Source organism: Lonchura striata, chromosome 1A (assembly GCF_050655825.1).
Source record: "Lonchura striata isolate lonStrDom1 chromosome 1A, ASM5065582v1, whole genome shotgun sequence".
Lineage (NCBI taxonomy): Eukaryota > Metazoa > Chordata > Aves > Passeriformes > Estrildidae > Lonchura > Lonchura striata.
In genome coordinates, this window is record NC_140741.1 from 53,920,459 (window position 1) to 53,948,009 (window position 27,551).

Genomic DNA, 27,551 nt, shown 5'->3' on the forward strand with positions numbered 1-27,551 from the left:
TAAATGGCCATTTTCTCACATAAATAAGTAAATTGTCATACCTGCAAAAGATTCTGGTGCTTTTCTGTTTATGAAGTGCTGTTTAAATTTAAGTTTTTTAAAAATCTTTTCTGTTTTATTCTTAGATTAACTGACCTTGTGCCTTTAAATTCATTTGTATTTTTGGAAAAGCTAGATATCAAAAATAACTGCTTGTCAGGTGAGTTGTGTTAAAAAAATAACTTTCAAATAATAACTTCTTAGTCAAATTATAAACTGATTTGAATTGGACTGTTCCCATGAATTTATAAGAGACATTTATGTGGAAAATATACAAATATTTTTCAAACATTAGTGTTATTGATAATAATTATGCTGTATAGATAGCAGTCTTGCTTTTAGGACTGCATGATGTTGATACATTTCAGTTTCATGAAACAATTTATGGGAAACAAGATGGTTCTGCATTCAGGCATATTTAGGTTTCTTTTGCTATACTACAGATCTTAAAGATGTCCATACCTGGTTTAGTGGCTGCCATAAACTAAAGGAGTTGTCATTGAGTGGGAATCCTCTTCTCCAAGAAAAGAACTGGAGGTAAGAAAAAGGCTTCAAGTTGCTAAATCAAAAAATCAAAATCCTTAGGAGTTGAATATTAGCATTTTTTATGCCTCTTCAAATTCCTTATCTCTACATCGAAAATTTATAGCCCTTGTAATTATGAAAGAGATGTAAGAGTAATGCTGTCATTTTCCCTTCATTATTCCTTGGAATAATGATCTGAAAAGTCAAAAAGCTAGTCCTAGAGATTATGACATGTCTCTATATAAAAAATGAGTAGGGTAGAAAAGAAACTTTACATGAAAAATGATATGCAGTTACTATGATTCCTGAAAGTAGTTAAATAGTTTTGTAAACCATAGGAGTAAAATTGCAAATGAATAGGCTTTTTTGTATCATTTTTTTGCATGTTAGACATAGTACTTGAGGTGTGGCCTCACTAGTGCCAAGTACAGGAGTGTGATCACTGCCCTAGTCATGCTGGCCACACTAAAACCTAAAAAACTAAAACCACCCTTACATTTATATCTTCCATTTGAAGATTTTTGTACAAATTTACAATTACTAATCAAAAGAAAAAACTAAACCATTTCAAACTTTTACTTAGAAGTGTTTGAGTAGTTTAAAAGATAGCTGTGCAAGTACATTCTTGATTGGTTTGTTTGATTTTTTAATGAACAGGCTTATTTGCACCCTATGGTTCCTGCAGGTAATTTCATTCATAAAATTCTGACTGTGACAGTGTTTTAAATTTCCATTTCTATTGTTTGAATTCCCACTATTTTACAAAACTAAGTGTTATTTCACTTGTAACCTACAGGGAAAAGCTCTCTGAATTTCAGTGTAACTTTGAGAACTCACACTTTAGGTTGCTTAAACCAATGGAGCTTTTATGATTAGACAAGAGATTAATTTGTCTGAAGGATTTAAAATATGGGATACTATGAAACATGGATTTGCTGAATACAGCATTGACTGTAACTTCAGACAATATGTTCCAGTGAACTTTACATAACCCCTGGATACCAACAAAGGAATTAGTTGTAAAATTTCCCTATCGGTTTCGTACTTTTATGTCCAGCCAGCGATAACACCAACAAAAATGAAGTAGTAAGAAATCTCTTTCTAAAAATTAAACCCTGAGATCAGTCTGCACACTCCTAGGGGAATATGTTTCAATGCTGTAATGATTAATAGAGCCTCTTAAGTGACAGAATATTCACCAGGAAGTTTTCACTAAATGAAATATTGACTCAGCCCTTCACCAGGAGAAATGCAGCTGGAAAAAATGAGTGTTGAGATCCCACAGGTCTAAGAGACAAAACTTCCATAACTGATGAACCTTGATATGTCACTGTTTCGGTGTATTCAACATCAGCTTTGGTAATTTCTCTCTATGCATTCAGGAACTGTTGATCTAAACCCATAATTTTATTCCAAACATACTTCAGATAGTCTTAGCCTTCATTAATGGGCAGTAGAGAAGGCAATTTTTCTATTTGCAAAAACTGATGTTCTATTCTGTTATTTGGAATATTATAACTTTCTCTGCTTTTAAACTTAGACTTGCTCTGATTTTAGTGTATGTTGTCCGAGCTCAGTAGTAATCCTTTACCTGCAAAGGGAATAGTCAGGGAAATCCAAAATTTTGAAAACAATACTATCTTTTGAGAATTACAGAGAAATGTGAAAAGAGACTAAACAGACTAAAATTTTATTTACAAAAGGTGGATGTAAGGATGGATGTATGAGAGATTTAAGAATCTGTAATATGCACAGAAGATAAATAATAGATTATTATTATAAGATTATTATAAGATTATTATTACAGCTTACAATTAGTATTCTTTCAAGAGTTACTTAAAACTGAGTTAAGGAAAATATTGAAAGTTGATATAATTTTGCAGTCTTCAAACTTTCAACAACTTTGGTCTGGTACAAGAAATACGTGAAACAAGATTGCACTACCAGCTTACATATCTCAGTAACATAAACAAGACCTCAGTGATGATACATTTTTAATTTTTTTTTTTTTTGGTTAGGTAAGTTTCTTGTACATATTTTTTGTTACATCAGTGGCCACAGCTGTCCATTTTATATCAAGGAAGTTTCATCTTTGCTCTCTTTCCTTTCCCTGACCTAAATTCAGTATGTTTTTTTCCTGTCAGGCATACCAAATAGCATGTCACTAAATATGGGATATGCAACTGATAAAGGGAGTAGAATTAGCAAGGTTTAGTATTTTGTGCAGTTTTAAAATTTAAGTTTTGTGATATGTCAACAAAATCAGTACTTTATCTTAATCCTATAAATTTGCTGTGTTGTCTACTTATCAAATTAATTACAGGTGCCTATGCATGAATGTGTCAAATTTTCCTGTTAAGGTTTTTGTAGGTAAAAATTCTAGCTCTAGTGATTTGAGACTGGTACCATTGACTTTCTTGGTGTCAGTATTTCAGCAGTGTTCTTTATACCAATGAAGTGTTAAGAAGTCTTGCTATGTTCTGTTTTTTACTCTTTATTTATTTTATTATATTTATTATATTTATTTATTTATTACTCTTTATTTATTTTACTCTTCTTTAGTTCAAATTCTTAGTTAATGTGTTAACATATGAAATAAAGACAAATACATGCAGACTTTTAGAGGACTATCTTCATGTTTGTATTTGTTATATGATTTTGTAAATAAAACAGGGGTTTTAGTATAAAAATTTTTTTAAAAATCTAATTAATGTTTTTTTTTTTTTTCCTAAGGTCTTCCATGTTGGAGGTCCTTCCTAGTTTACAGTTACTTGATGGTGAAATCTTAACCCATCATAATTTACCCACAACTGAAGAAATCAAAGCATCAGAAATAGGAACTTTTCTGGAACTTTGTCAAGTTCAAATTGAAGAAAATATTCAACTGAAAAAAAAGGCTGCTGAATTGGAGTATGTATTTATGTGACTATAAATTGCATTCAGAAATATTTTTTATGTATTGTCACTGAAGTTTGTGTTTGCATATGAATTTTACTTAGGGTTTTTTGCCTGGAAAAATATTAGGATAAGAAAGAGATTAGAATCATTGACTTCAGAGCAAAGTTTGTTTTAGACAGATATTAAGTTAGGAGGGCCTTGAGTTTTGTTTCTTTAAGTCCAAGAAAACAGGTGGCTCAAAACCTGCAATTAGTAGTAGTTGAATGAATAGTGCTATACAGGAATTGTAGCTTAACTCCTGGGAGTTGAATAGTCATATTAACATGATTTCTAACTTTAACTTAATCAAGTCTAATTTGGCTGTTGATACAATATGCTCTATTTTTATTTCTGCATTTGTTTTCCATGTGTATGTTATTCATATTCTAAATAATTGCAAAAGATTTTACCTCTTTTATCTTAAGGTAGTGAATTAAGTTGATCTATTTACAAGTGTTTAATTTTGTCATACTTGCTACCTTTATCACTTTTTCCATGGTTAGTTGTCCAGTAACTTCAGTTTAGACCATGCAGATGTTAATTTATTACTTACACATGCTATGTTTTAATTTTTTGTAATATCTAAGTATCTCATACTTCTCATTTCTGCACTTGGTAATAGTGCATGGTTTTTTGTTTCATAGTTCCTTTTAATTTCCTAGCAGATTCAGAAAATCCTTATGGTCCTTTGAATTTCCAGCTTACATTTTAATTTTTTTGAAAAGTAGTTTTCTTGATTCTGCTAGGTACTGAACATCAGCCCAGAGCAGGTAAAGCACATGCTCTTTTATGTCGTTTTAGTTTAAACTTTGCCTTGCATATTTTGTTGGTTCAGGAAAAGTATGCACATTTTTTTTTTCTGAATCTGTCGATTTTGTGTTTGCATGTAAGTCTGTATATCCATGGTATCTTGTTACTAGCTAGCAATTTATTACATTGTATTATTGCAGCTTTTACTAAGCTGCTATAAAATCTTCATAGCTCAGAATCAGATTAACTTGAAAAGAGGTTTGTATTAAGAATTAGATTGAAATTAGTTGGGAGAAATTATATAGTGCATTTTTCCATGACAGATGTAATGTGTAAGTGGCTCCTAAAAGTCATATGTTTCTCCATTAAACCATCCAGATATGTCTCCTCCACTTCTGTGATTTTTGGCTTCTGGCTTGCAGGTGGGAAGCTGATACTTCCTAATCTATTTAACATCCTGAAATGGTATTTTCTCCTTCCTTTTTCATAAAAGAAAATAAAGCTCTCCTTTTCTATGATTGAGAATTTTTTTTCTGTGTCTGATATTTAGACATTTCATCATTATCCTTTTACAGAAAAAAAGCCAGTTTATAATTAGGGTATGACTTGTGAGCAAACTGTAGTAGAATCTAAGGACCTAACTTTCATATACTTTTCTGCAGGATGGTAAAAAATGAGAGGGAAAGATGATATTCCTAAAATTTATTTTTTTTATTCTATATGAATGGACATAAGAAAAATAAGAGAGGTGTCGGGTCATCATACTCAGACCGTCCATTAATTATGAATAGTATGTGGCTCACAGTACTTTCTGGAAGATGACGTGTATTTCTAATGTCTTTTGTCAAAGACTGGGAGCAGGAGATGGAGTGCTCACTTACTACGCTTGCACACCACAAGTATTCAAAGGCAGTTGTTAAGGGGAGGGCTACCAGTCAGACACAGACAGGGAGGACAGGTCACCAGGAACCTTGTAAATTCAACAAGGGCAAGTACACAGTTCTTCACCTAGGAAGGAAGTAAAGAAAGGAGGCCTTCTGCCCACTCACAGGGTATTTGCTGAGTGGAAGAGAGAAGGATTTGACTCTGTCCAAGCACTGTTCAGCAAAACATTAGTGTTTTATCAATACAGTTTTGGTCACAAATCTAAACAGCATTATATGGGCAACTGTAATGGGAATTAATTCATTCCAGCCAGAGACAGTACAACTGGACAAGGCAAAGCCTTTTCAGGGTGGGACAGTGATGAATTGCAGCAGGCTGCCCAGAGTGGTTGTTCAGTCTTGTTCTTGGAGATTTCCAAGACCTGACTGGATGAAAACCTGAGCAACCTGGTCTGCTTTGAGAGCTAACGCAGCTTTGAAGTAGAAGGTTGAACCAGAGACCTGAACTTGAAGGTTCTTTCAATTGAGAATCTTTCTATTACTCTATGTAAATTTTGAAAAAGAAATGTTTGAAAGAGCCTGCAGATGTTTGAGAAGAACAGTAGTTGAAAGAGGTGATTGTGTAAACATCTCTCCTGAATGTATGGTTTGGGTGGAGGGAGGGTGGGGAGTGCAGAGGAGGGGGAGTTGTGGATTTTTTAAGCTTTTGAGAATTCATTTGTGCTCTTTTAAATCCCTAAATGAGACATGATTGAAATATCTTGTATCAAATTTGGTCTTAAAATTAATTTCTTGTGTGCTAAAGCCATCTATCTTTTCACTGAAGTAAAATTTATGGATGACTTGAAAACCATTGCAAACTGCAGTTCATAAAAGGAACTCTAAACAACTTGTTTATATATAAGCCTTAGTGGCATAGCTCTTATATGTACCTATTGCAATACTTTGACTGAATTAATGTGACATTGCTAAACAACAGGTCAACAATAGAGCAAATTTCTATGTTTCACATCTTGCTAAGTTATGAGCCCCTGTAGGTGCAACCTCAACTATGTAAACTGCCAGAAGTAATCACTGCTTGTTTCCCTAATCTGTTTCATACACCAATGCTGCCCAGTTAAATTCTCTGTGCAGTTTCTTCCCAAAACTTCTCTGTTGTTGCCATGCTTAAGAATAAAACTGACTTTAAAATGTAATTTTTCTATCATACTAAATGTTTTCTGTCAGATAATGTTTAGATGACTTGTAATAAGCAGTCATGTACAAAAATATGATACCTATGCTGCAGCAATTTTTTTTCAGCCATCAGATGTGCAGTTGTCTGGCTAGTAGAACTTGAACTTTATAAGTACTGTATGTATTTAACAGTGAAAATTACAGGAATTTCATAAATGGTTTTGCAAGGAGAGAATATGTCAACAGTGACCTGTTTCATGTTTATAAGGGACTTTGGTAAACTGCAGCTGAACATCAGTAATGATGCTTATAGACGTTTCCCTGAAGACATTAGATTTTAACCTATTGCAGACAAAAGCTCACAAATTTAGGTGTACTGTTTGGATATTCCATGTATTATAATTGCGAAAGTCACAGTAGGGAAAAAACATTACATTAAGCAAGGTTTTAACTGGCACACACTAGCATACGAAGCAGTAGAATGTTAATTATTATTTAACTGCAAGGGCCAGGAGAAAACTGCCATTCCTTATCAGAACTGGCTTGTTTTTCCCAAGCCTGTCCTTTTTGCCTCTGAGAGACTTGTTCTTCTGACTTTTCCAGATTTAGTCTCTTATTCTGACAAAATTATGCTCTTTGAATAACCAGGCAGCCATTGCAGGTGTAATTGCAGTAGAAAATTCTATACAAAATGTATTAGCTCTACAAGCAAGCCTCTGCTGCAAGTTGAAGTTTCTTAAGTAACATTTTTTCTGATTTAAAACATCACTGGAAGGCCTTTAAGCATTAATAATTTGTCCTTTTCTATACCTGTTAAGTCAGCCTGTGCATGGATCCTTATGTATCCTGGATGCTACCAGTGGGGTTTATTCCTTCCCTTCTCTACTCCTCTGTTACCAAAGACTGCATGGGAATTGAGCAGGTTTTGGTCTAAATTAACCAGGACAGTGATGGATACCTTTTGTGAATTGATGTGAGGACTGAAGCTGTAACAGTCCTTAATAAAAGCCTTACTTAAGTTTCCAAATAGAGTAAAATCTGATTATAAGGTTTTTATCTTTCATCAAGGTCCCTGGAAAATACTACCACAGACAAAGAGGTATCTGGAAAAAAAAAAAAAAAGCTACAAGTAGCTTTTTGCTCTTAGGTTTTTTTTGGTGAAAATAATATCTTGGTCTTTAGTATCAGGGCTGCTAGTTTAGCACACTTGTACAGTACTGCAAGATTCAACCCTTGCTCTTTTGGCTTATTACCCCTTTCTCCCACTGCAAAAGCAGTGGTTATGCTTTGTGGTTATGCTAAAATTTGCATATGGCATAAATCACTTTCACTTGTTATGATCAAAATAAAGCCTGGCAGCAGCTGCACATGAAGGAATGTGCTGGTCAAAGCTGAAAGCCATAAAAATCTTGCTGATGCAAGGCTACCATATTTATCTATATTTCATCACATACTAAGCAGCCAGACACTATGGATAATACTGGTACTTCCATAGGATAATTCCATTTCTTGTTTTGTCTCAATAGGCAATTTATGCTTAAAACCTTTTGGGCAGATCTTAACCAAGAAGTTATTCCAGGTTAAGTGTGACCAATAGCAGTGGAAAAGGTCTGAAAGGCAAACAATGAATTTACATTAATTAAAAAGGAAATACTTCTGTATCAGAAGTCTCAATATTGTCATATTTCTTACTTTGTCTTATCTCTTTCCTTGTATCTTTTTTTTTTTTTTACCATTAAAGATATAAACTAGTCCTGCATATTTTCCATTACAGCAGCTTCCTTGCTGTGATTTGAATAAGCAATCTTAGGACCACTTCTCTATTATCAGGAGTGCCGTGCAATTGAGACACTGAGCAATTTGCAGGGTGTTGATAGGATGTTGATATATCCCTGTTCACTGAAGGGAACCACCAAGCTGACTGCCACCAAGTTAGTACTCAGGCCCGTGGTGACCTTTGGTGTCTGTGCTCTGGAGCTTTAGCTTCGCAGGAGAACCTCAAACACACCATGCCACTTCATCGCCCATCAGTCTCCAGGATCTTCAGCTTCCTTTGTAGTTTCTTTTAACTTAAACTAATATGCCTGAAAAAGCTAAATGGAAAAACTACTGATACAGAAGGCAGCCTAAAAATCCTTCAAAACCAAAATATAGTTGTGGATTGCCAGGGAAGGTATGGGAGAGGGTACATACCAGCAGAGACACTGCTTGGAAAAACTGCCCAAAAAACAGCCTCTGTAAAAAAACTAACACACGATACCTGATGATCACAGAATCATTCCCTGCCTGAATTTTCACTTTCTCAATCCCTCCATTTCTACTTGACATACTCATAGCCACTAGAAGGATGTAACAGCTTCTTGAGATACCCCTGCACCTGTCAAAGGAGAGGATTCACTGTTACAGTGGTCTGTTTTTCTTTCTTTCTGTTTTTTTTTTCTTTTTGACAATGAACGAGGTTACTCAGTATATGGTTCACATAGGAATTTTTTTTTTTTTTTTGCTCAATATATAAAATATTCTGGGGTTTTCTGCAATATTTTGATTTTCATAAACAAATCAACAAAATAAAGCAAAGGAAAAAAAACAAGTGGAAATTGATTTTTTCCTTTTTTTTTCTTTTTTCTTCTCTCCATATTATTTTATGTAGAAATTTGGTAATGATCTTGTACCACACTTTTTTAAAATACTTTAACTAATTCAATATATTTAACAAAAAAATTTAGATAATGCTTTAATTATTTTCTTTTAAAGAAATTGTTATTCTGACTATGTAGCATGTTATATCCTTAAACAAATTTATAGATTGGTTTAAATATTTTTAGAATTAACAGGAGTAGTAGCAATATTTTAATTACTGGAATTAGCAGGAGTACTAGTAATATTTTGTAGTGGACAATCAAATGTACACGGTGAGTTGTGTGCTTAAGCTGTGTGGATCAATTTACACATTCAGATTTTGTCCAAAAGCACTGAAGTTGCACTAGCAGTGGAAGAGTTGGAATTCTTTTTATTCTTATAGAGTCTAATTGATTATGTTCTTAAAAATCTAGAATGTTCTTAGTTGAATTTCACTGAGAATATAATTATAATGGTAAAGAGTCCCCAGAACTTTATAAAAAATTCACCTTTCCAGAATGATGAACAGGAAGGAAATTTCTGTTATTCTAACTATAATTTTAGGACCTAATTTTTCCAGACTAACAAGAAAATTTATCTTATTTCTACTTTTTCTCTTGGCTTGCTTACCTAGAATTGACTTAATACTCCTCTGAAATTAACACCAGATTACAGATCTCTGCATATATCTATACTATTAAAGGAAAATGTTTTCATGATCCTGGAAGTACCTGCTACCTAATAAAATAAACAAACACCATCCAAAGTACAGACAGCCATCTGAATCTGTAACAATTAGTTCATATTTTCTCATCCTCATAATTTAGACAGTGTAACAAAGAACTAATGAGAGCCACACTTCATAGATTACTGTTGATCAGTCTAGCACTTTCCCCTGTGTTGATAAAAAGATCTGTACTTAAAAGTTTTTCTTCCTTAATTTTCTTTAGACATTGTAGTTTGTTGGTTTGAATCTACTTGGGTTTTGTTGCTTTAGTTCTTATCTAAATTCTAAAATTACTGTTATTTTTATATGAGCTTTCATAGTTGCCAGGTAAGATTAGATTGTTAAGACAAAATTGCCTCAAACTTTACAAAAGTTTGGGCTTCATATGCCACTAACCCAGAAAGTTTATAATGAAATGCATGCTGTAATGGCTATTTTAAAAAGACTGAAAACTTTCTCTCTCAGGAAAACTCGGAGTAAAATAAGAAATATGTGTGATTATAGTTTAAATATGTCCACAAAAAGATAAAATTATTAAGATTCATGATTACTGAAACTGGATTTCCAATCACAGTAATTGCTATTTGCTGTAAGACTATGAAAACATGTAAGAATACTTGAAAATACAAGCTATTTTAGAAAATAATAGAGGGATTTTTTTTTAAAGCATTCTAACAGACATGTAAAATTTTTTTCCTTTTTTTTTCAGAATTACTTCTTCTATTGATTCTGTACTGGGACAATGCTGGTATTTTAATCAGCTGATGAAACTTAGTATTAAACATCGATATGTACATGAGTATGGTGAACTAAACATTACTGACAGGGATGGACCAGAAGCACTTCCAAATCACTTAAAGCAAATATCCACTGGCTGCCTAAAGGAAAATAACCTTTTTATTACGTCTGTGACAGAAAATAAACAGGTCTTGTTGGATCCTTCCAAAAGATGGATTGCTACTGGTGATATTCAGGCCACATTCATTAACTCCTGTATACCTGTGCATCAGAAGGAAAATGTAGGAGATCAGAGAGAGAAGCAGAAGAACACTGAATCTTGTATTAATTACAGTGGGGAGAGCAAAGGCAACAATAACATGTCAGGCCAACTCACGTTGCAACAGTCAGTGATAGTATCAGGTGATATGGGAAGAAATCTCCAGCACTTTGGGAATGATACAGAGAGGTAAGACAGATGTCAGGTATGTAGGTTGCTTTCAAATCAATTATATAGATAGGCAATAGGAGTGAGGATTTTTTGTTTAAAACAGAGGCACAGAACTTGTAATATTTTTAAGCTTATTAGACAATAAAGAGTTGTATTAGACAAAAAAGACTTATATGTTGCTTACTAGGCTTCCATATTAACAGTTAAGAATCCTTTGTGGTATTATCCCAGTTGGTATATTAGAATATAGATATTTATGTACTCAAAATATTAAGGCACCAGTTCAATGACACATACAGAGTTAGGAATGCAAATGACAAATGTTTTGCAGAAATTTTGGAGGAAATTAACTACAAACTAGTGTAAGATTTTTTGCCAAAATTATTCATTAGACATTCAAGATTACTCTGTGAAAACTTTACAACCAGTACCGTTTAGAAGGCAAGAGGAAATATTGCTTAAATCTACTGTCCTAATCCCTTGATTTTGGCCAGTCTTCTGCTGTTGTGATGACTGAGGAGCTAATGGCCTTCGTTGCTTTTGGTACCTCTCCAACATGCCCTAACCTGCTTATTAAAAGTAGAGGCAGGGGTGAGAGGCCAGTTCAACTTGTTATGTGTCCCCAGATTTTCTCCTGAAACAAACTGGTTTATTACCTCTTTGCTGCTGATTTGTGTGGTTCAAACAGACAAGGGAAACAGAATCTGATTTTTTGTAGCAAATCCTCAAGAATTGAGTTAAAATTTCATAAGAATTCAGTTTCAAAAACAGCTATTTTGAGAATAGTATGAAAAGCAAGCATGGCGGTTGTGCTTCTTTGAACTGTTTATGCTTATGGTAAATAGGAAACAACTTAATAGGTACTTAAGACACTAATGGTTTGTTATAAAATTTATGATTAAGGAAGACCATGCAATTCATTATCATTTCTCTGCAAGCTGAAAGCAAGAATACATTAGTGTATTCTATGAGATGAATATTTAAAAAAATTTTTGAAATAGTTCATTTAGTTTTTTGTTAATGTTTTGAATTGATTCTGTGAGTGGGTTTTTTTTGAGAGTTCTCTTCAAAACAGAATCCAAACCATTTTTTATATTTGTCTTGAACTGTGAAGCGTGAATTTTTTTTTCCTTTTTGCTGACTAGGAGTTCTCTATTTAACAGATACACTACACAAGAAAAGGAATTATGTAAAGATTGGAAATTTAGATGTCTTTTCTTCAATACACTATTCAATTGAGATGAGTATTTTGTGGAGAAAAGAATTCCAAGATAGTAAAGACAGTAAAGTCATAATGCAGAGCTGACATTAGACTTTTTTTCCATCATTATGAATTAGTTGTACATATATTTAGCAATCAGAATCACTGAACAGATCTAAGTAGTTTGGGTTTTTTTTTTCAGTTTTTATCCCTCTTTTGTGTTTGTTGTTTATTTTTGGGGTTTTTTTTGGGGGTGGGGTTTGCTTGTTTTGCTTGTTTGTATTGTTTTTTGTTTGGTTGGGTTATTTTTTGGTGGATTGGTGGTTTGGGGTTTTTTGGGTTTTTTCTCTTTTTTGTTGTTGTTGGTTTTTTTTTTTTTTGGTATAGTCAGTGGAAATACGTAGACCTTTCTAATAGATTATTCAGTCATTGTTACACAACTTCTGCTCTTAATCCTTCCTTTGAGGACTCTTCCTCTACTGTTATTATTCATGGACTAGAGTCCTGTGGAGATCAGTCCTTAGGTAATTGGATTCAGAAGTTATGCAATGTGAATATCCTCCAGTGAACATATATATCACATCTTGATTGTAATTTCTTGTTTAGTAGCGCAACTCTTCATTTGTCTCAAAGCACAGTGCTATGTTTTATGGTTGAAGTTTGGCAGATGTGATAATCCAGTTGTATTGGTGAGGCTATGTGAGTCATAAATGTATTTATTTCTCCATGAGACTACATATGGGAGCATCCCTGATCCAGCCCTTTTGGCAGCAGTACCATGCTCAGAGGAAAAATGACTGCAATAAAACAGAGAGTCATCAGTTTGTAGAAGCTTTAAGACAGAAACATGAAGCTGCCACAGTGATTCAGGTTGGTTTGTGGTATTTTCATATTTTGTAAATACAACAACAACAAAAAAATCATTCTATTTTGTGTATTTGTCATATTCTATCTATTTTTGCTTATTATATTATTAATTTTCATAATTAAATATTTTTTGTTTTATTTAACCAGCATAACCTTGGTATTTCTAAAACAGATACTTTATGGAAAAATATTTTCCCTTTCTTCACCAAGTATTTCCCTGAATTATTTTTATTTGATATAATTCTAATATTATGTGTAAGAGATACTGTGTCCATGTTCTTATGGGGGCCTGTGTATGCTATGAAACTGATGGGTACTGTGCAACTCGTGTCGTTTCTGTCACCTATGTGACTAAATAATCTTCCTGCCTCTTCTATCCTACCTATCCAATTTCTTTCCTTCTCTTCCATCTCCAAAACCCAAGATTGCTTGGGAATAGCAAATAAATAGCAAATAAATAACAAAAAAAACTAATATTGTCCTTGGGAATAGATCATGGCCTAGGCTGTTCTGTGGTAGATACTGAGCTAATAACAGTTAAATAGAATGGGTTACTATGGACAAGAGTTGAAGTCTAAACCTTGACTCAAGTTGACAAGGTTCATGAGGTTATTTCCTACATGTTGAAGCAAGTCAACTCTGTCAATTCCATATTTCAAGGTAGCTGGAAACATTCCATAGAGTAAGTCTTACATACAAATTTCAAAAGTTACAGTGATTTAGAAGCAAAAATTTGTTACTGGAGTATCATGTGTAGCTAGCATATTAACAATTGATTTCCATAAATTTACTTAATCTATTTTTGAACCTCTTCTATATATAAAAGTAGTACATTTAGCAAATCTGTATAGTGATTAGTACGTGCTTTCTTTCATTTGTTTCAAACATGCTAATTACCAGAGAGTATGAAAATAAAAGTGATCTATTATTTATCTTCTGTGCATATTACAGATTCTTAAATCTCTCATACATCCATCCTTACATCCACCTTTTGTAAATAAAATTTTAGTCTGTTTAGTCTCTTTTCACATTTTTCTGTAATTCTTTTATCTTTTTGTTCCTCTCTGAACCTTTGCCGCACTATGTTATCATATTTTTTAAAGAAGCAACAAGAACTGAATTCCATAGGCAGAAATACAATGAATTTGTGCAGTAAGAAAGTTTTTATTTAATTTCTTAAAAACTACAATGTGTAATTTTTCTCTTTGATCATGACTGAACACTGACCTGGTGCTTTTATAGATCTCTGTTAGCAGCTGCCTCACAATTTAGCTTTCTGCATATATCATTAGGATTGCTTTTCTCCTTTGAATCTGTAAAAGATAATTGCCTTTGTTGAATGAAATATATTTGCCATTTGGTCACTCAGTAATATCCAGATATTTTATCTGGATGCTTATAAATGTCTGTAGAAAAATAGTGACAATGATATTATAAGGAAGCAGTTCTAAAACTTTTAATAATTTTATAATAATCAGGAAATATGTGTGTAAAATAGTAACATTTTCAATAATTTATGTGGTTAGACAAAATTTTTCTAAAAATTAATTATCTACAGGTTAAGCCAGAATATGAGATTTACCCTTCCTATTTTAGTGCCTTCATTGCAGAGCCATTAAAGGTATACAACACCACTTCTTTTATGACAGTGAAAATATTTTGCGTGATGTTTTAAACACTTGGAGCATCTTGAATTCTAATGCTGTCAAATACTGATTTGGGGGGAAGTTGCCATCTTGTATGGAGTTTTCTTAATTCCATCTATCTCATTGTGATCACTGAAGTGTTTTTGCTGGACATGATTCTATGCTTGGCATGTGTTCCTAACACCTTTCCTAGTTTTCTAGCACTTTAATTCCTAGTGTGCTCCTTTTTCTTAGAGATTATTATGCTTACTGATAATATTTTTTTAAGTAAAGATCTTAAGTTAGGAGAGAGTAATTGACTTAGGTCAATTACATGGGATGCCTCCAAGAATTGCTACTTGTAAACCATAGCAAACCATGGGACATTTAGTACATCTGTATTTTTATTCTCACTAATTTGAAAGTTGGCACTCACGTTTTTATTTTGTAGGCTTTCCTTTCAGTTGTTAATAGTCCCTGAAGGAATTGTCATATAATTAATTAGTTGACCCAGGTTTGTAGTTGAGGGAGTTGCAGGATTCCTTTCTGCTTACTTGTGGAGAGCCTCTTGAGTACTCTAAGCTTTAGACATATGTTGGCATTTAATTTGTCTTGTAGTTTTAAATGTCACATAAAGTTCAAAAAACAGACCATTGAGCTATTAAACAAAGGGCCAAGATGTTTTATCTTCCTAATGGGATAACACAGAGAATCTGGATTTGGGTTTGATCTATGGCTATGTATAACATGCTTTAAATTTTTTGTTTAGGCATTTTGGAAGGGTTTTCTTTTACGAAAGAAACTGGCCAGTGCTCTTGCAGATGTTAAAAGTGATGAAGTGGAAGATGAATATGAAGAAATTAATGTGGATGCTTTCACATTTTCTGAAGTAAGCACACTAATTAGCATAATTAGCATATTATTCTTAAGTAATCATGTAGGTGTTGGAAATAAAAAAAAAAAATGGAAAGCACTACCAAGGCTAGAATTAACACATTGGATGTCGAAAAATAAAGAAGCATTTCTTATTTATAGCTGATTTAAATGTTTTTGTCTTGGATTAACTGCTTCCTGCTCTTTGAGATGCTCTGGTACTTACTCTGCTTTAATGTCACGCCTACTGTAGAATACCTTATATTTTTACAGCTGAAGGGCAATCAAATGAGATTAAGGGAACAGTTCTTTTGTTCCTAAATGTTTATCTTTTTAGTACTTCAGTAACAAATTATAATTTCAGTAATATTTTAATGTGTATTTGTTTCATTTTCATGATAGAATATCAATTTAGAAAATAACTGCAACACTGAATGTCAGCTATATTCCAGTAAAAAAACATATCCCCAAAGCAAAAGGTGAAGCAGGCTTATTATCTTATGTGCAGTGTGCTAAAAAGATCAGAGGTTTAAAGACAGTAGTAAATTATGAAGAGAAATGTAGTTAAATCAGAAAAAAAAAAAAAACAACAAAACAAACCTCACACTTAGCAGCTCCATTATGGCAAATAACCAGAAATTGTCGCTAGTTATTTTTACAATTTATATAGTTAGAAATGCTTTTTCAGTTTCAGAAGGATTGAAATTGGATGAGAAGCTTCCATTCTAAGAGATAAAATTGGGCTTCAGAAGAATTTGAGGAATAACATAACATTCAAAACTAAATTTAGCTATACTTGGGTAAAAAATAAAAAATGTCTATGGGATCAATATTGCCGTTCAGTAAACAAGGAAAATAATCTTTAAATAAATAGTTTCTTTATAGCCTCAAAAGACAGTCTATATGAGAAATTCTAGACATAAGTATGCATATTACTCAGTAAGGCAGCTGTTGATGAGTCACCTGTGTACTTGTCTGGAGAACTGCTTTCTCTAATTGTTCACATTCATTGGCTGCCTTTTCTTTTTTTTTCTTTTTGTAATGGTTTCAGGTAAAGCAAAGAAAACTAATAGCAATTTGGCCTTTTGAGACCTAAGAGGATATAACTAAGTTTTTTCCATGAACCCTTGTCTCTGAATGTGCTTATTCAGGTGCTGTGTCTTTGCAAGAGCCATTTATCAGTATTTCACTGTAAGGTTGCAGAGGAGGTTGATGCAATAGTCCTGCTACTGGCAGGAGTAGGTCCCATTTATAATGAAATGTTTGTATGGATCCTGGAGTTATGAAACCAAGTATGCTGTTGGTTGGTGCTGTGCAATTTACAGTTGATCAGTCTGTGTTCATCTGCTACCAGGCTTCTTTTACCAACCCCTCCCCATAGAAAATAGCTGGGCTTTCTATGAAATTATTGCCAATCAGTTGATGACTTAAGGTAATTTTATTTTTTTCTTCTCCTTTTTCGCAGCTATTTTAAGGTACATTTTCAGAATTGCTGCTTTATTTAAGAGCATGCAAAAAGTTTCAGGCAGAAGTTCCAAGAATCATTTGGTAGACGGGAAACGTGTGTGTGTAAACAGAGATCTGGCTTAAATGTTAGGATTTTTTTGTTTTAATTTGAAATACATATACAAAACAGTTTCATTAGTTGATGTTCTCTGATCCCTGGCTTCTTTCTAAAATAATAAAAAGCAGAACATTGAAGGTTTTATTTCTTCACACAGGAAGGAAGTAGCTGTTCGTATACTATGGAAGGAAAATATCCTGTTTTGAATTACTCAGCCAGTAGGCCAGAGTTTTACACACAGTAATTCAGTCGAGCCATTCTTGTTTCTCTCTGGCCAAAATAACCCTGTCATGTTTGGTTTTGGGGTTTTTTAATTGCTTAACTGAAAACTACACAGACAATTCCATCTTTCTGTCAACAAGACAATTGCATTTGGGCAGGTGTTCTTGAGGTCAGGGAGAAAAGGCAGGGATGGAGAAGGCAGGAGAAAGAAGCCCAGCTGATTTCAGAGAGATTTGTACTGTATCACCCTCTACTGTTGCCACACATTTATTCCTTTTTTTTTTTTCTCATATTATTATTGAGTTTATCAGTAATGAGATAAAACATGGATTTACAGAGAAATTCTCAGGAAGCGTTTGCATTGAGATGATGACAGGTGAACTATAAGCTGATATTTAAATTTGCACAGCAGGCTCAAAGGCTGAACTGCGGACTGATGTCAAATAAGTTACTCAAGCCCTTAGCTTCTTGTGATGAAAAATATAACAACATCTGTTTTCTACAGAGCAGTATATATGATAAATTTACAGTGTATATGTCTGTGAAGGATATTTTTTTCTCAGTAAGTGAATATTTCAATGTTCAACATAGATGACTGTAACTAGAATTATACCCTGCGATATTTATAATTTTTTTCTTTTTTTCTTCCAAATGTATATATTGTGCTGTGCTTAAAAGTTGATTTTGAGAAATGTGTAGCATAACTATACTAGGCATATAGTATAGGCATCTGCTCTCTCTAGCCCAGACTAGTTACTCAGTACTAGGTTGTCTGTTTCCATGTGTCTGTAGCTGTTTCGTTCTCTGCAGTTGGGTAATATCAAATCATGTGGACTTCCAACTTTCGGAGAAACAAGCAGCAGAAACCTGGAACAGTCTATACTTCCTATTCCTTCCTTTCTGGTCTCAGTGTTTTATAGTAAAGTGCTGAATTAGAGCAAAGTAGTGACACATGGTATCAGTGGCTATCTGTTGTGTCTCAAACAAGTGTGTAGGGAAGAGTACATATTGCTGAGCTAAGAGATCCCATATGTTGGGGTTTGGAGGAAGAGAAAAATATTTGGATACCATTTTGCAGATTTCAGTGTTTTATAGGGTGAGTGAAATGAAAAAGAAGGGCAGAAAAACCTTTCCTTGTTGGAAACTGATACAAATGTCTTAAATCTTGTCTAAAAGCTTTTTGAATGCTTCAGGGTATTTTGTATTGCGGTGGTTTAGGTTTTTCTTATACTCTTATGTAGGTTTCAGTCATTATTTTATTTGGTGTTATCTAACATTCTACAAAATCACCACTGTGCAAGCACCTTTCTAAATTATTTGTAAATATCCCAATACAATAAGTCATTAGGCTTCAGTCTTCACAAAAAAATGTTTAATATCTTCATTATAAATTCAGTGTACCCAGTGTTCCATGGAAGGTGAGGTTGTGAAACAGTATGAGGAAAACACTAATCTTTGACAAAAAGCTTCATTTATGCCTATTGAACAATAGGAGACATATCACATGAAAAATGCATTGTATGTGATTGGGCTTTATCTTTCTGTCAACAACGTGAATGCTCATCATTTCACCTGAACCATTGCTGATACCTTCCTGTATTCATATCAGCTCCCATACATTGCCAAAGCCATTCAGAAGCAATTGATGGCAGTAATGTTTTGTGTCTGTTTGACTGCACGATGTCAAACAGGCTATCCCAGATGACATGCAAGATCTGGCCAACAGATGTTTCACAAAGTATGAGCCTGGTATTTAGTGATTTCTTCACATCTTTCATGTGGACTTTGGAGAATTCCAACCTACATGCTCCAGAAGGCTGATCTTAAGGCAACCTTTCATCAGCAGTCCATCCTTGTAGCTAACAATGTACAAGGAAGAGCTCACTTTACTTCTGGTGGATGAAATCTGACAGCACATTTGCTTGACACAGCTTTTACTTGTGTACCATCTAAATATCAGTATTGTTGTTTTATTGATGTAAATATGATGTGAGCCAAATGTGTAAACTTGCCAAGGTGTCAGAAAGCTGAATAATTAACAATTATGAGGAATTAGACAATTATTTACCCTGAGCAATGACCACAGTTTTTTATTTTTATTAAATTACTGTTTTCCTACATAGAATAAATGTATGGACACATTCTCATCAAGAGAAATATCAATATTGATGATTACATGGCACACCAAGTAAGTACTCTATTTTAAAAACTTCATATTTAATTTAAATCATTTTAGTCATACTTTTTCAAAAAGAAAGTTGCTTTATAAGTTGCAACCAAGTTAAAAAAAATCCATTACTGTTTTGTTCATCAAAGGAGATAACACTCTTGCCCTGAGACAGTGTTGTTCTTTTTCTGAGCTTGATTATGTAGATTTTTTATATTCCAGCCTTTTTGACAGCTTTTGAAATTATTGTTCAAGAGTTTACTTCTCTTTCTTTTTTTGCATCTCTACGATCAGGCACATAGCCATTCCTAATTTTTTGCTTGGCTTCCACAGCAGATAGGTAGCAGTTTTATTTTTCTTTCTTCTAATTTTTCTTTTCTGAGGGGTGGAAAGAATAAGAACTAGCTCATGTGTGCTAACTCTTAATAAGTAAATGGTAATTAGAAAAAAAATTCCTCATGTCTCACATCTTTAATTTTCTTATCACATGTCCATACTAGACCCATATGATGTGTTTTGTTTGCTTTTCTGATAATCCTTCATAATGCAGTTTGTCTCAGACTGGGAGCTTACGATTGTGAGCTTGTGACAGTGATTGCTGTTTTCTGGCTAGTGCCAGGAAATAAGTGTAGCCCATGGATTAGAAGGTCTCCATAACACTTCTTGTATCTTGGCACTCTTATGTATGTCTACCTCCTGTAATTGCTTATGAATGTCAAAGCAGCATTCAGCTTTTCTGTATTATATGCTGCAAATATATGATCCTTTCTTAATCAAATTTCATGTAAAGTTACAGTGTTGTAGGAAAGCAGAAAAGCATCTGTTGAAAACTTCATTGGATCCATACCCTTCTTTTAAAAAGGAGGAAAAAACTCTCTCCTAAGCAATATATTTGGAGGATCAATCTTTTTTTCATTATTGTTTATCAATTATCTCTTGGTACATTCCTGTTGCTTCAGCTGCTGTGTTAGTGGGTCATATGCCATTCATAGCAGTGCTGCTTATCTCATTTTCTAGTTGTCTGGGCTTAGAAGTAGGTTGTTGCAGTCAGTACCTGGAAAAATAAACACAACCACAGCTACTAAAGGCTGTTGCTAACACTCCAGCTTCACAGTTTGTGCAGGATGTGCTCTGGTTTCTTTCTGGCCTTACATCATGAGATCTCAGTTCTTCCTGCCACCTGAAATGCTGTTAATTTTTAAACAAAACCTGTCTTGATCACTTGTCTCTATCCAGTTCTTGGTTAAATAGCCAGATTCAAACATATACTTCCCAATGGAAACCCTACTAGTGATGCATGGCACTACAGATATAATTTGGAACCTACATATAGCAAATGGTGTAGTATTTTTCTAAATTACATTTAGCTTCTCTGACATACCAAAGGATAGCAATAATTATAATTCCTAGTCTTATATCAATAAAGGCAAAGTCAAGTATCAAAATTGAATAAGTAAGGCAAGCAACGGAAAAATGTAGCTGAAAAAAAAAAGCTTTAGTTCTTTGAAGCTTCTACTCACTACTTTAGCCTCAAAGGAAAATTGTTCTAAACCAAAAACATTGTTATAAGTAGAATCAGTAACACAGTCGTAAGTTCTTCTCAATGAGTACATCTCCATCTGGAGTCTCTTGAAAGCTGAGCTAAGAATCTCTAATAATTGATTATATCTTCCCTAAATTCTTTAATTTTTGTGTAATGTTGAAACTGATGTTTTAGTATAGATATAGGTTGTGTTTAAAATATCTAGTTAAGTATTATTAATATATATTTAGCATGTTTACATACATTGATTTCCATTAAAAAAGATATTTTAGTAGTCCCTATTTACAAATTTCAGGAGCTAACCTATTTGATTTGTCTGTGTTCTCTAAGGAGAAGCCATTGATCCAGTGAATATTGTTGTTGAATTACATTGCAATTCTTATGTGGGGGACCAAAAAGGAACGTGAGGTGTCAGCTTCTGTGATCATTTGCACTTGAATCTCTGCATTGCCTGGACCTTGAAATCCTTTGGGTTTAGAAGAAAGCTGATATTATCCAATTGCAGCACAGCTTAATTCCCCTGAACATTTGCAAGTGCAAGGGAACAGATAGGATGCATACAAGGGGGTTGAAACAAATTGCCTGGTATCATTTTGAGGTTACTCTCTCTTATCTTTGAAAGATCACAACTGGGGAGGTTACTATTGACTGGAAAAGGGCAGACATTGCACCCATTTTCAGAAAATTTTTGAGAAAGATCCAGGGAACTAGAAGCTATCAACATTATATCACTTTCTGGGGATGTTTGGAGTAAATACATTCAGAAGCTATTTCTAAACGCATGAAAGAAAGTGATTGTGAAAATCTAGCATGGGACTTGTCACTTTCATTGTCTTCTGTCACAAGGTGACCAACATTATTAATAAGGGGAGTGCAGTGCATATTGCATGCTTTCATTTTAGCAAGGCTGTTGAATGTCTCCCAGAGTCTTATTCCCAAAATTTATTGAAATATGGGCTGGAAAAGTAGGCAATAAGGTCATTGGAAAATTGACTGCACTCCCAGGCTGAAATAGTTGCATTTCGTGGTGCAAAATCACACAGTCGTAATTACTGGTGGAGAGTAATTAATGGAGCTCATCATGGATAGTAGGAGGATCAAAATAGTAAAAAATTTAATCAGCTACCTGTCAGATGGAACAGATTGCAATCTCAAGTGTGCAGATGAAACTGTATTGAGGGTTGCCTCCAGGCTGGCATGCTGGAGGATCAGGGTGGTCTTTAGAGCAGCCTGCCCAGGCTAGGTAGACAGGCTGACCAGAGCCTCATAATGTTCAACAAGACCAAGTGCAAAGTCCAATATATGGGAAATACTACTGGCTAGGGTCTGACTTTCTAGAAAGCAGTCTCACAGAAAAGGATGTGTAGTCATAATAGACTTCTCTTAAACAAAGAATGTTAAAAAACCCGAAACACCTCATATGCTATAATGCAGTCTTAATTTACCTAAAAACTATTTACGTCCTAGAATAGAGTGGGCTAAGGAATCCTAAATGCTAAATACTGTCCTACTACTCACTCTAGTATTTTTTTGCATGAAAAATACTTTTTTTTCTTAATATAGGTATAGGAGTAGCTATTGATCATTCCATAAACCAGGAAAAAATCCAAAAGAATCTGCTTCTTTCCAAAGAGTATCATTACATGTCCCAAAAGATTTAAAGTGTTGGGAATACAGGCATGAATGAACACATTTCAATTTGCAGATTCACTTGTGGATAATTTATTTCAAATACAACAGACAGTGCTAGAGGCATATAAGAAGGACAGTATAAGTGAAGCTGAGAGATGATTTAGATGTACCTCCTTAGAATTAAGGATTTTGTATTTTTGGTTAAACATATATTCCAAAAAATCTTTGTTTATAACTGAGCTCTTCTTTGCTCTTTAGCTTCCAAAACTTTTTTGTTGTTGTTCTTTTTTTCTGAAATAGGGACTTTTAAACCAAAAGGAAAAGTTGTCTTCAAATTGAATCTAATCTTTCATGTGAACTGAACTTTGAAACATGTTAAAGGTTAAATGACTATAAACTTGTGACTAGTCTATTTTTTATTACCCTGTGCTCTTCTGCGTGATTTCCCTTCTTTAGACAAAACTGCAAGCTGAAGCACAGCTTTCTTTTTTATTGTGTTTTAGTATTCATTATCTCAGCTGGATAAAACATTTTGCATTATGTTCCTTCAAAAGTCTTTGAATGCACTGTATTCAAGGGGTAGGGTTGAGCAGTTCCTTGTCTGTTTTGGTTTTTTGCATTTTTAGCTCATTGCCCCTTGAAAGTTTTGTTTCTTTGTTTTCATGGAAGTAGAAAAACTTCAGAAAAGGTTTATAGAGACATAAAAGCAAAAATTTGTGTCATGTGCCAGAGTCAGAAAGGGGAAGTCCTGAAGATTCTTGTCATTTTGGGGAAAAACTATATCTGGGGTCTTGCTGGTTTGAAGGTTCCAGGAGCTTGATGTTTATTGAGATGGGTGGAGGTTTATAACTCAAAAGATTTTTCAAGCACACATTTCTGATGCTTACTTGAATCATGTCTAACCTCTAAAGTTGAGGTTACCATTTACTCATCTGTATTATTTATTCCTGTATTCAAAGAAAGGACACAGAGCTTCCTTTGAATGCTGTCAGGTGTAAGAGAAAAATGCATTTTTAGAAAAGTTTAGGTGATGTAGGTTGTGAATGACTGACATGAAATACAATAAGATTCAGACTTTTAGAGAGTTAATTATATATGTAGATATTCAACCTTTTATTTGAATGAAAATTTCTGTGGTCCTTGAAATTTTCATTGTTCATTTACTTTACCACAATAAATTAATCTCATTTTATTTGCATTTGTGTAAACATGTTGGTACATGTTTACAATATAAATGTGTATATATATATATATATATATATATATATATATATATGCATTAGAATTTTAGAGCACAGCTAGTTTTACAATCTTATTAAAAATTAGGAAAAATTATTTTTGGGGAAGGCATCCTACAATAAAATTTTATTTAATGTTTTTGTTAACAGAATGTGATTTTTCCAATAATCATCAATATATCCTTCTTAGAAATGGACAACTCTCCATGTCTTCTCATTTTCCTACAAGAATGTACTCTAATAATTAACCAGTTTTTGTAAGTCTGTAAAATCTCTTGAGGTCAATTAATCATTGCAATGTTTCTCTGGAATTCATGTGATACTCACTACTTTTTTTGGCTTGAAACTTTGTTTGGTTTTAGCAGTCATAAGAATGCATCTGTATCCAGATTTCTTTTCTAATGTATATATATTGTCTAATATAAAGACAGGGTTGAAAAAGAAGCATTGCCAAAGGTTAAAATAACCTTTATTAGGGTGCTAACCTATTTATCTTCAGCACATAAAGTATGTGAAAAATACTGGAAGACAACTCAGAGAAAAGGACTGTTTTTCCTGCTGCTTGAAGTTCAGATATATATTTTCTGTAAAATGTGTATCCTCTAAGCTGTCTAATTTAAAAGATTTTATAATTTTTATAATAATAGTGTTAATGCATTTACATATAATTTAAAATGGTAGAACTTAGATTGAATTTTTGTAGTCCTGTAAGTGGAATAATATTGCAGCTACTAGAAGATTCAATTGAGAATGTTCATATCTGACATTTTCTTAGCTTTAGAAGTTATTTATGAAGTCTGAACCTGATCTGATGTTCAGCTTCCTAACATTGAACTAAGCTTTACACATGAACTTGAGTTTCACAGAAAAACTAGTCCATAGAGTAATCTGATTCCTCAAAGGACTGGATGAAAGAAAAGGCTAAATACACAAATATATTCAGATCTTTAATTTCAAAGGAAGTTTTCAATCACAGTCTATCAACAATATACAAAAGAGCATAGAAGAGTGTTCTGGCTCTTCTGTTTCAGCTGTAAGAGCTAAAAGTTAATAATTTCTTAAGAAATTTGTTAAAGCTTATTTAGCATTTAAGGGAAGATTTTTCCAGCAAAAACTCAGGCCTTGGCAGAAATAAGTTTAGTTTAAAAATAAATGAAATATGTTTTCCTGGACTAGCATGATATTTAAATGAAATATACTACAAAGTGAAATATGTTTGCCAGGAACCAAGAGAGAAAGTTACAGCTTTCTGCCAGATGAAAGACACACAGCCAGTGGGCTGGCTGTATCTAGAGGGTTAACCTTCAGCATAAGCTCCTTCAGCCTCACCACACCCCCTCCCACTCTAAGCAAGTATTTAACCTAGAGGATGTTTACCATCAGGAAAAGTAGTTCTTCATGTGGAATGTATTGCCCCAAAATAATTTCTGTAAGGTTATTTAAAATAGTCATAGAATGATGTTGAAAGTTTTGCCTTTCATTTGTTTTTGCTTTTAAGTTTTCTATTGTCTTTTAGTGAACTAGATTTTAACTGCACTATTCAAATATACTCACTAAAAACTAGAAATCAGGGGCATCACCAGACAGAAGAACTTTATAAAAAATTGTATTCTATAGAGAAGATATAATGGAAAGATTCATTCTTATTCATTTATTTGTTTATTCTAATTACATTGCAATTCAAATTGTACATTCTTAAGGAAAACAAATTTGAATGTGGAGAGGGGAGATACTTGCAACATCTGGTTGAAAAAGGGTCATTCCTCCTAAGGATGAGGCTAATGGCTTACCTCACAGAAGGGAGCAGAATTACAAAAAAACATTATGGCTAAAACCAGGCGGATGAACTGGAAAGAAGAGTGATTCTTTTTTCAAAGCAGAGGATTCTGCACACTATTTCTATGAAATTCTGATGTGGAAATACTGATTCTGGTAGAAGATTCTTTTTCTTTTTACCTTGCCATTCTTCCTGTTAGGTTATAATGATCACGAGCCAGTCATTACTCTTAATTTAAGATATATTTTGGATGTTAGCTTCTGCTTGTTTATATTGTAAAGTAATTTACTTGTTTTAGGTATTTTACTTGTTGTTAGGTATTTTACTTGAAAATTCTTTATAATTAAATGCACTACATAAGTATCATTTTTTTTTTTCTGACTAAACCATTGCTGTCCTGAAAACAGTGAATCAGTCAATAAGGAGATGAAAGAAAGGAAAGAGGTATAAATAATTAGTTTTCTCTGATATTCAAAGATAGTTTCACTGTTTTCTTAGGTGGTGATTATGAGGTCCACCACACTTGGAAACCTGAGGTAGCTTCAGCTCCTGTGGTGTCCAAAATGAGGTCCTTTTGAAGTTAATCTGCGCTGCTTCAGGAATTAACATCCTATGAGTCAGAGACATGATTTGCCTTCTTTCGAGGTTGACATAGAGAAGACATGATAAACATGCTGACAAGATAGTTACATTTGTCATTAGAAATTAGGTAATTGTTTTGGGTGTGGGATATTTATCTAGATTTTAGCAGAAAGTCCTTAAACCACCAGTTGCCAAGGTCTAAAAGAATGTACTTAAGGAAGGATTGTCCTCATCACATCCAGCTTTTTTCATTCTTTCTCTAAGCAGCTGCTGCTGAACTTGTCTGGAAGCAGAATACTGATGTAGATGGATATTTGCAATGACTAGAACAGAGCTGTTAGATGTCAAGCAATGGCCTTTCTTTTCAGCCTGTATTGTTAATGCCTTTTTGCATCCTCTGCTTCAAACCATAGTACAATTTCGGGAATTGGTTTGGTTTCTATTATGCTCTTGTGATCTCTCAGAGAGATGAAAGGCAGTATGTGATGGCATTATTCACAGTTTGGACAATTGCTTGTAGAAGCACTTCAAAGCCTGAGTGTAAGTTTGACACTGTCCTGAGAACTATTTTTTGTTTGTGATGTAAATATGTCTCAGAACAGCCCTAATTACATGTATAGTCATGATATATTATAAAAGATTATTTAGCTCCAGAATGTAATCCAGAGCATATGAAAAATGCCTTGGGTTACATTTTGTAAATAACCTTTCCACTAAAACCTGACTTTTGGGCAGCTCATTCAGACCCAGTTAAAGTTATCAGAACCATTATCACTCCCTTTGATCATTGTAGGATTGAATTCTGTTTCTGAGACTAGAGAAGTTCAATGCTTGATGTAAATAGTCATTGCATTTTGAAAAGGAAGCAATTGAGTAAATACTGGAAAAATGGAGGAGGAACAAAATGAAGGAAGCTATATATAATGTGTCATGAAAAAAAAATCCGTAAACCTCCAGAGTTTGTTAATGAGCTGCAAAATCAAAGGAGGAACCCTGTAGTAGTAGCATCTCAAAGGGCAAGACATTCATTGTGAATCAGAATAAAAAGTTATTGATCCTAATGGATAAGTGGAAATAGCTAATAATATTAAAGTTTCATTATTAAAATTCAGAAAGAAAACCCTAACACCAATGGATGCACACCTCCTTCTTCCTGAAGAGTGGTATCATGGATAATTGTATTGTGTTTAAAAAATTTGTTTCAAATGGGTTATCAAAAAAAAAGGTGAAACAAAAAATAGAAAAGTCTATGTACGTTTTGTATGTTTGTGAAACTTGAAACTTAAAGTAATTAATACAGACTTTTTGAAACCAATACTGGAAATAAAGTATGGAGGATACAAAAATATAAAAGATGTCTTCAGATACTAATATGTGTTAAATAAACTATGTGTGATTTACACACTTGAGTAAAGCTACATTATTTAGCAAATTA

The 27,551-nt window shown here is 33.6% G+C and overlaps 1 protein-coding gene across 11 annotated transcripts in view; it reads left to right on the top strand.

Annotated features, from left to right (window-relative positions):
- The window catches only part of LRRIQ1 (leucine rich repeats and IQ motif containing 1), a 103,551-nt gene that overhangs the window by 21,737 nt on the left and 54,263 nt on the right, over positions 1-27,551 (top strand). For 9 of the 11 annotated variants that reach the window (XR_014952297.1, XR_014952296.1, XM_031507743.3 and 6 more), the window contains exons 13-18: positions 126-199; positions 483-576; positions 3,298-3,474; positions 10,367-10,843; positions 12,758-12,896; positions 15,288-15,407. Coding sequence is in view for 9 of the 11 variants with exons in the window: in XM_031507743.3 (XP_031363603.3) it covers positions 126-199; positions 483-576; positions 3,298-3,474; positions 10,367-10,843; positions 12,758-12,896; positions 15,288-15,407 (1,081 nt within the window). In the remaining 2 variants the exon portion in view is untranslated. Of the gene's footprint in view, positions 1-125; positions 200-482; positions 577-3,297; positions 3,475-10,366; positions 10,844-12,757; positions 12,897-15,287; positions 15,408-19,300; positions 26,026-27,551 lie in introns of those variants that run through there. The other 2 variants (XM_085570172.1, XM_085570166.1) reach the window with 2 other exon arrangements.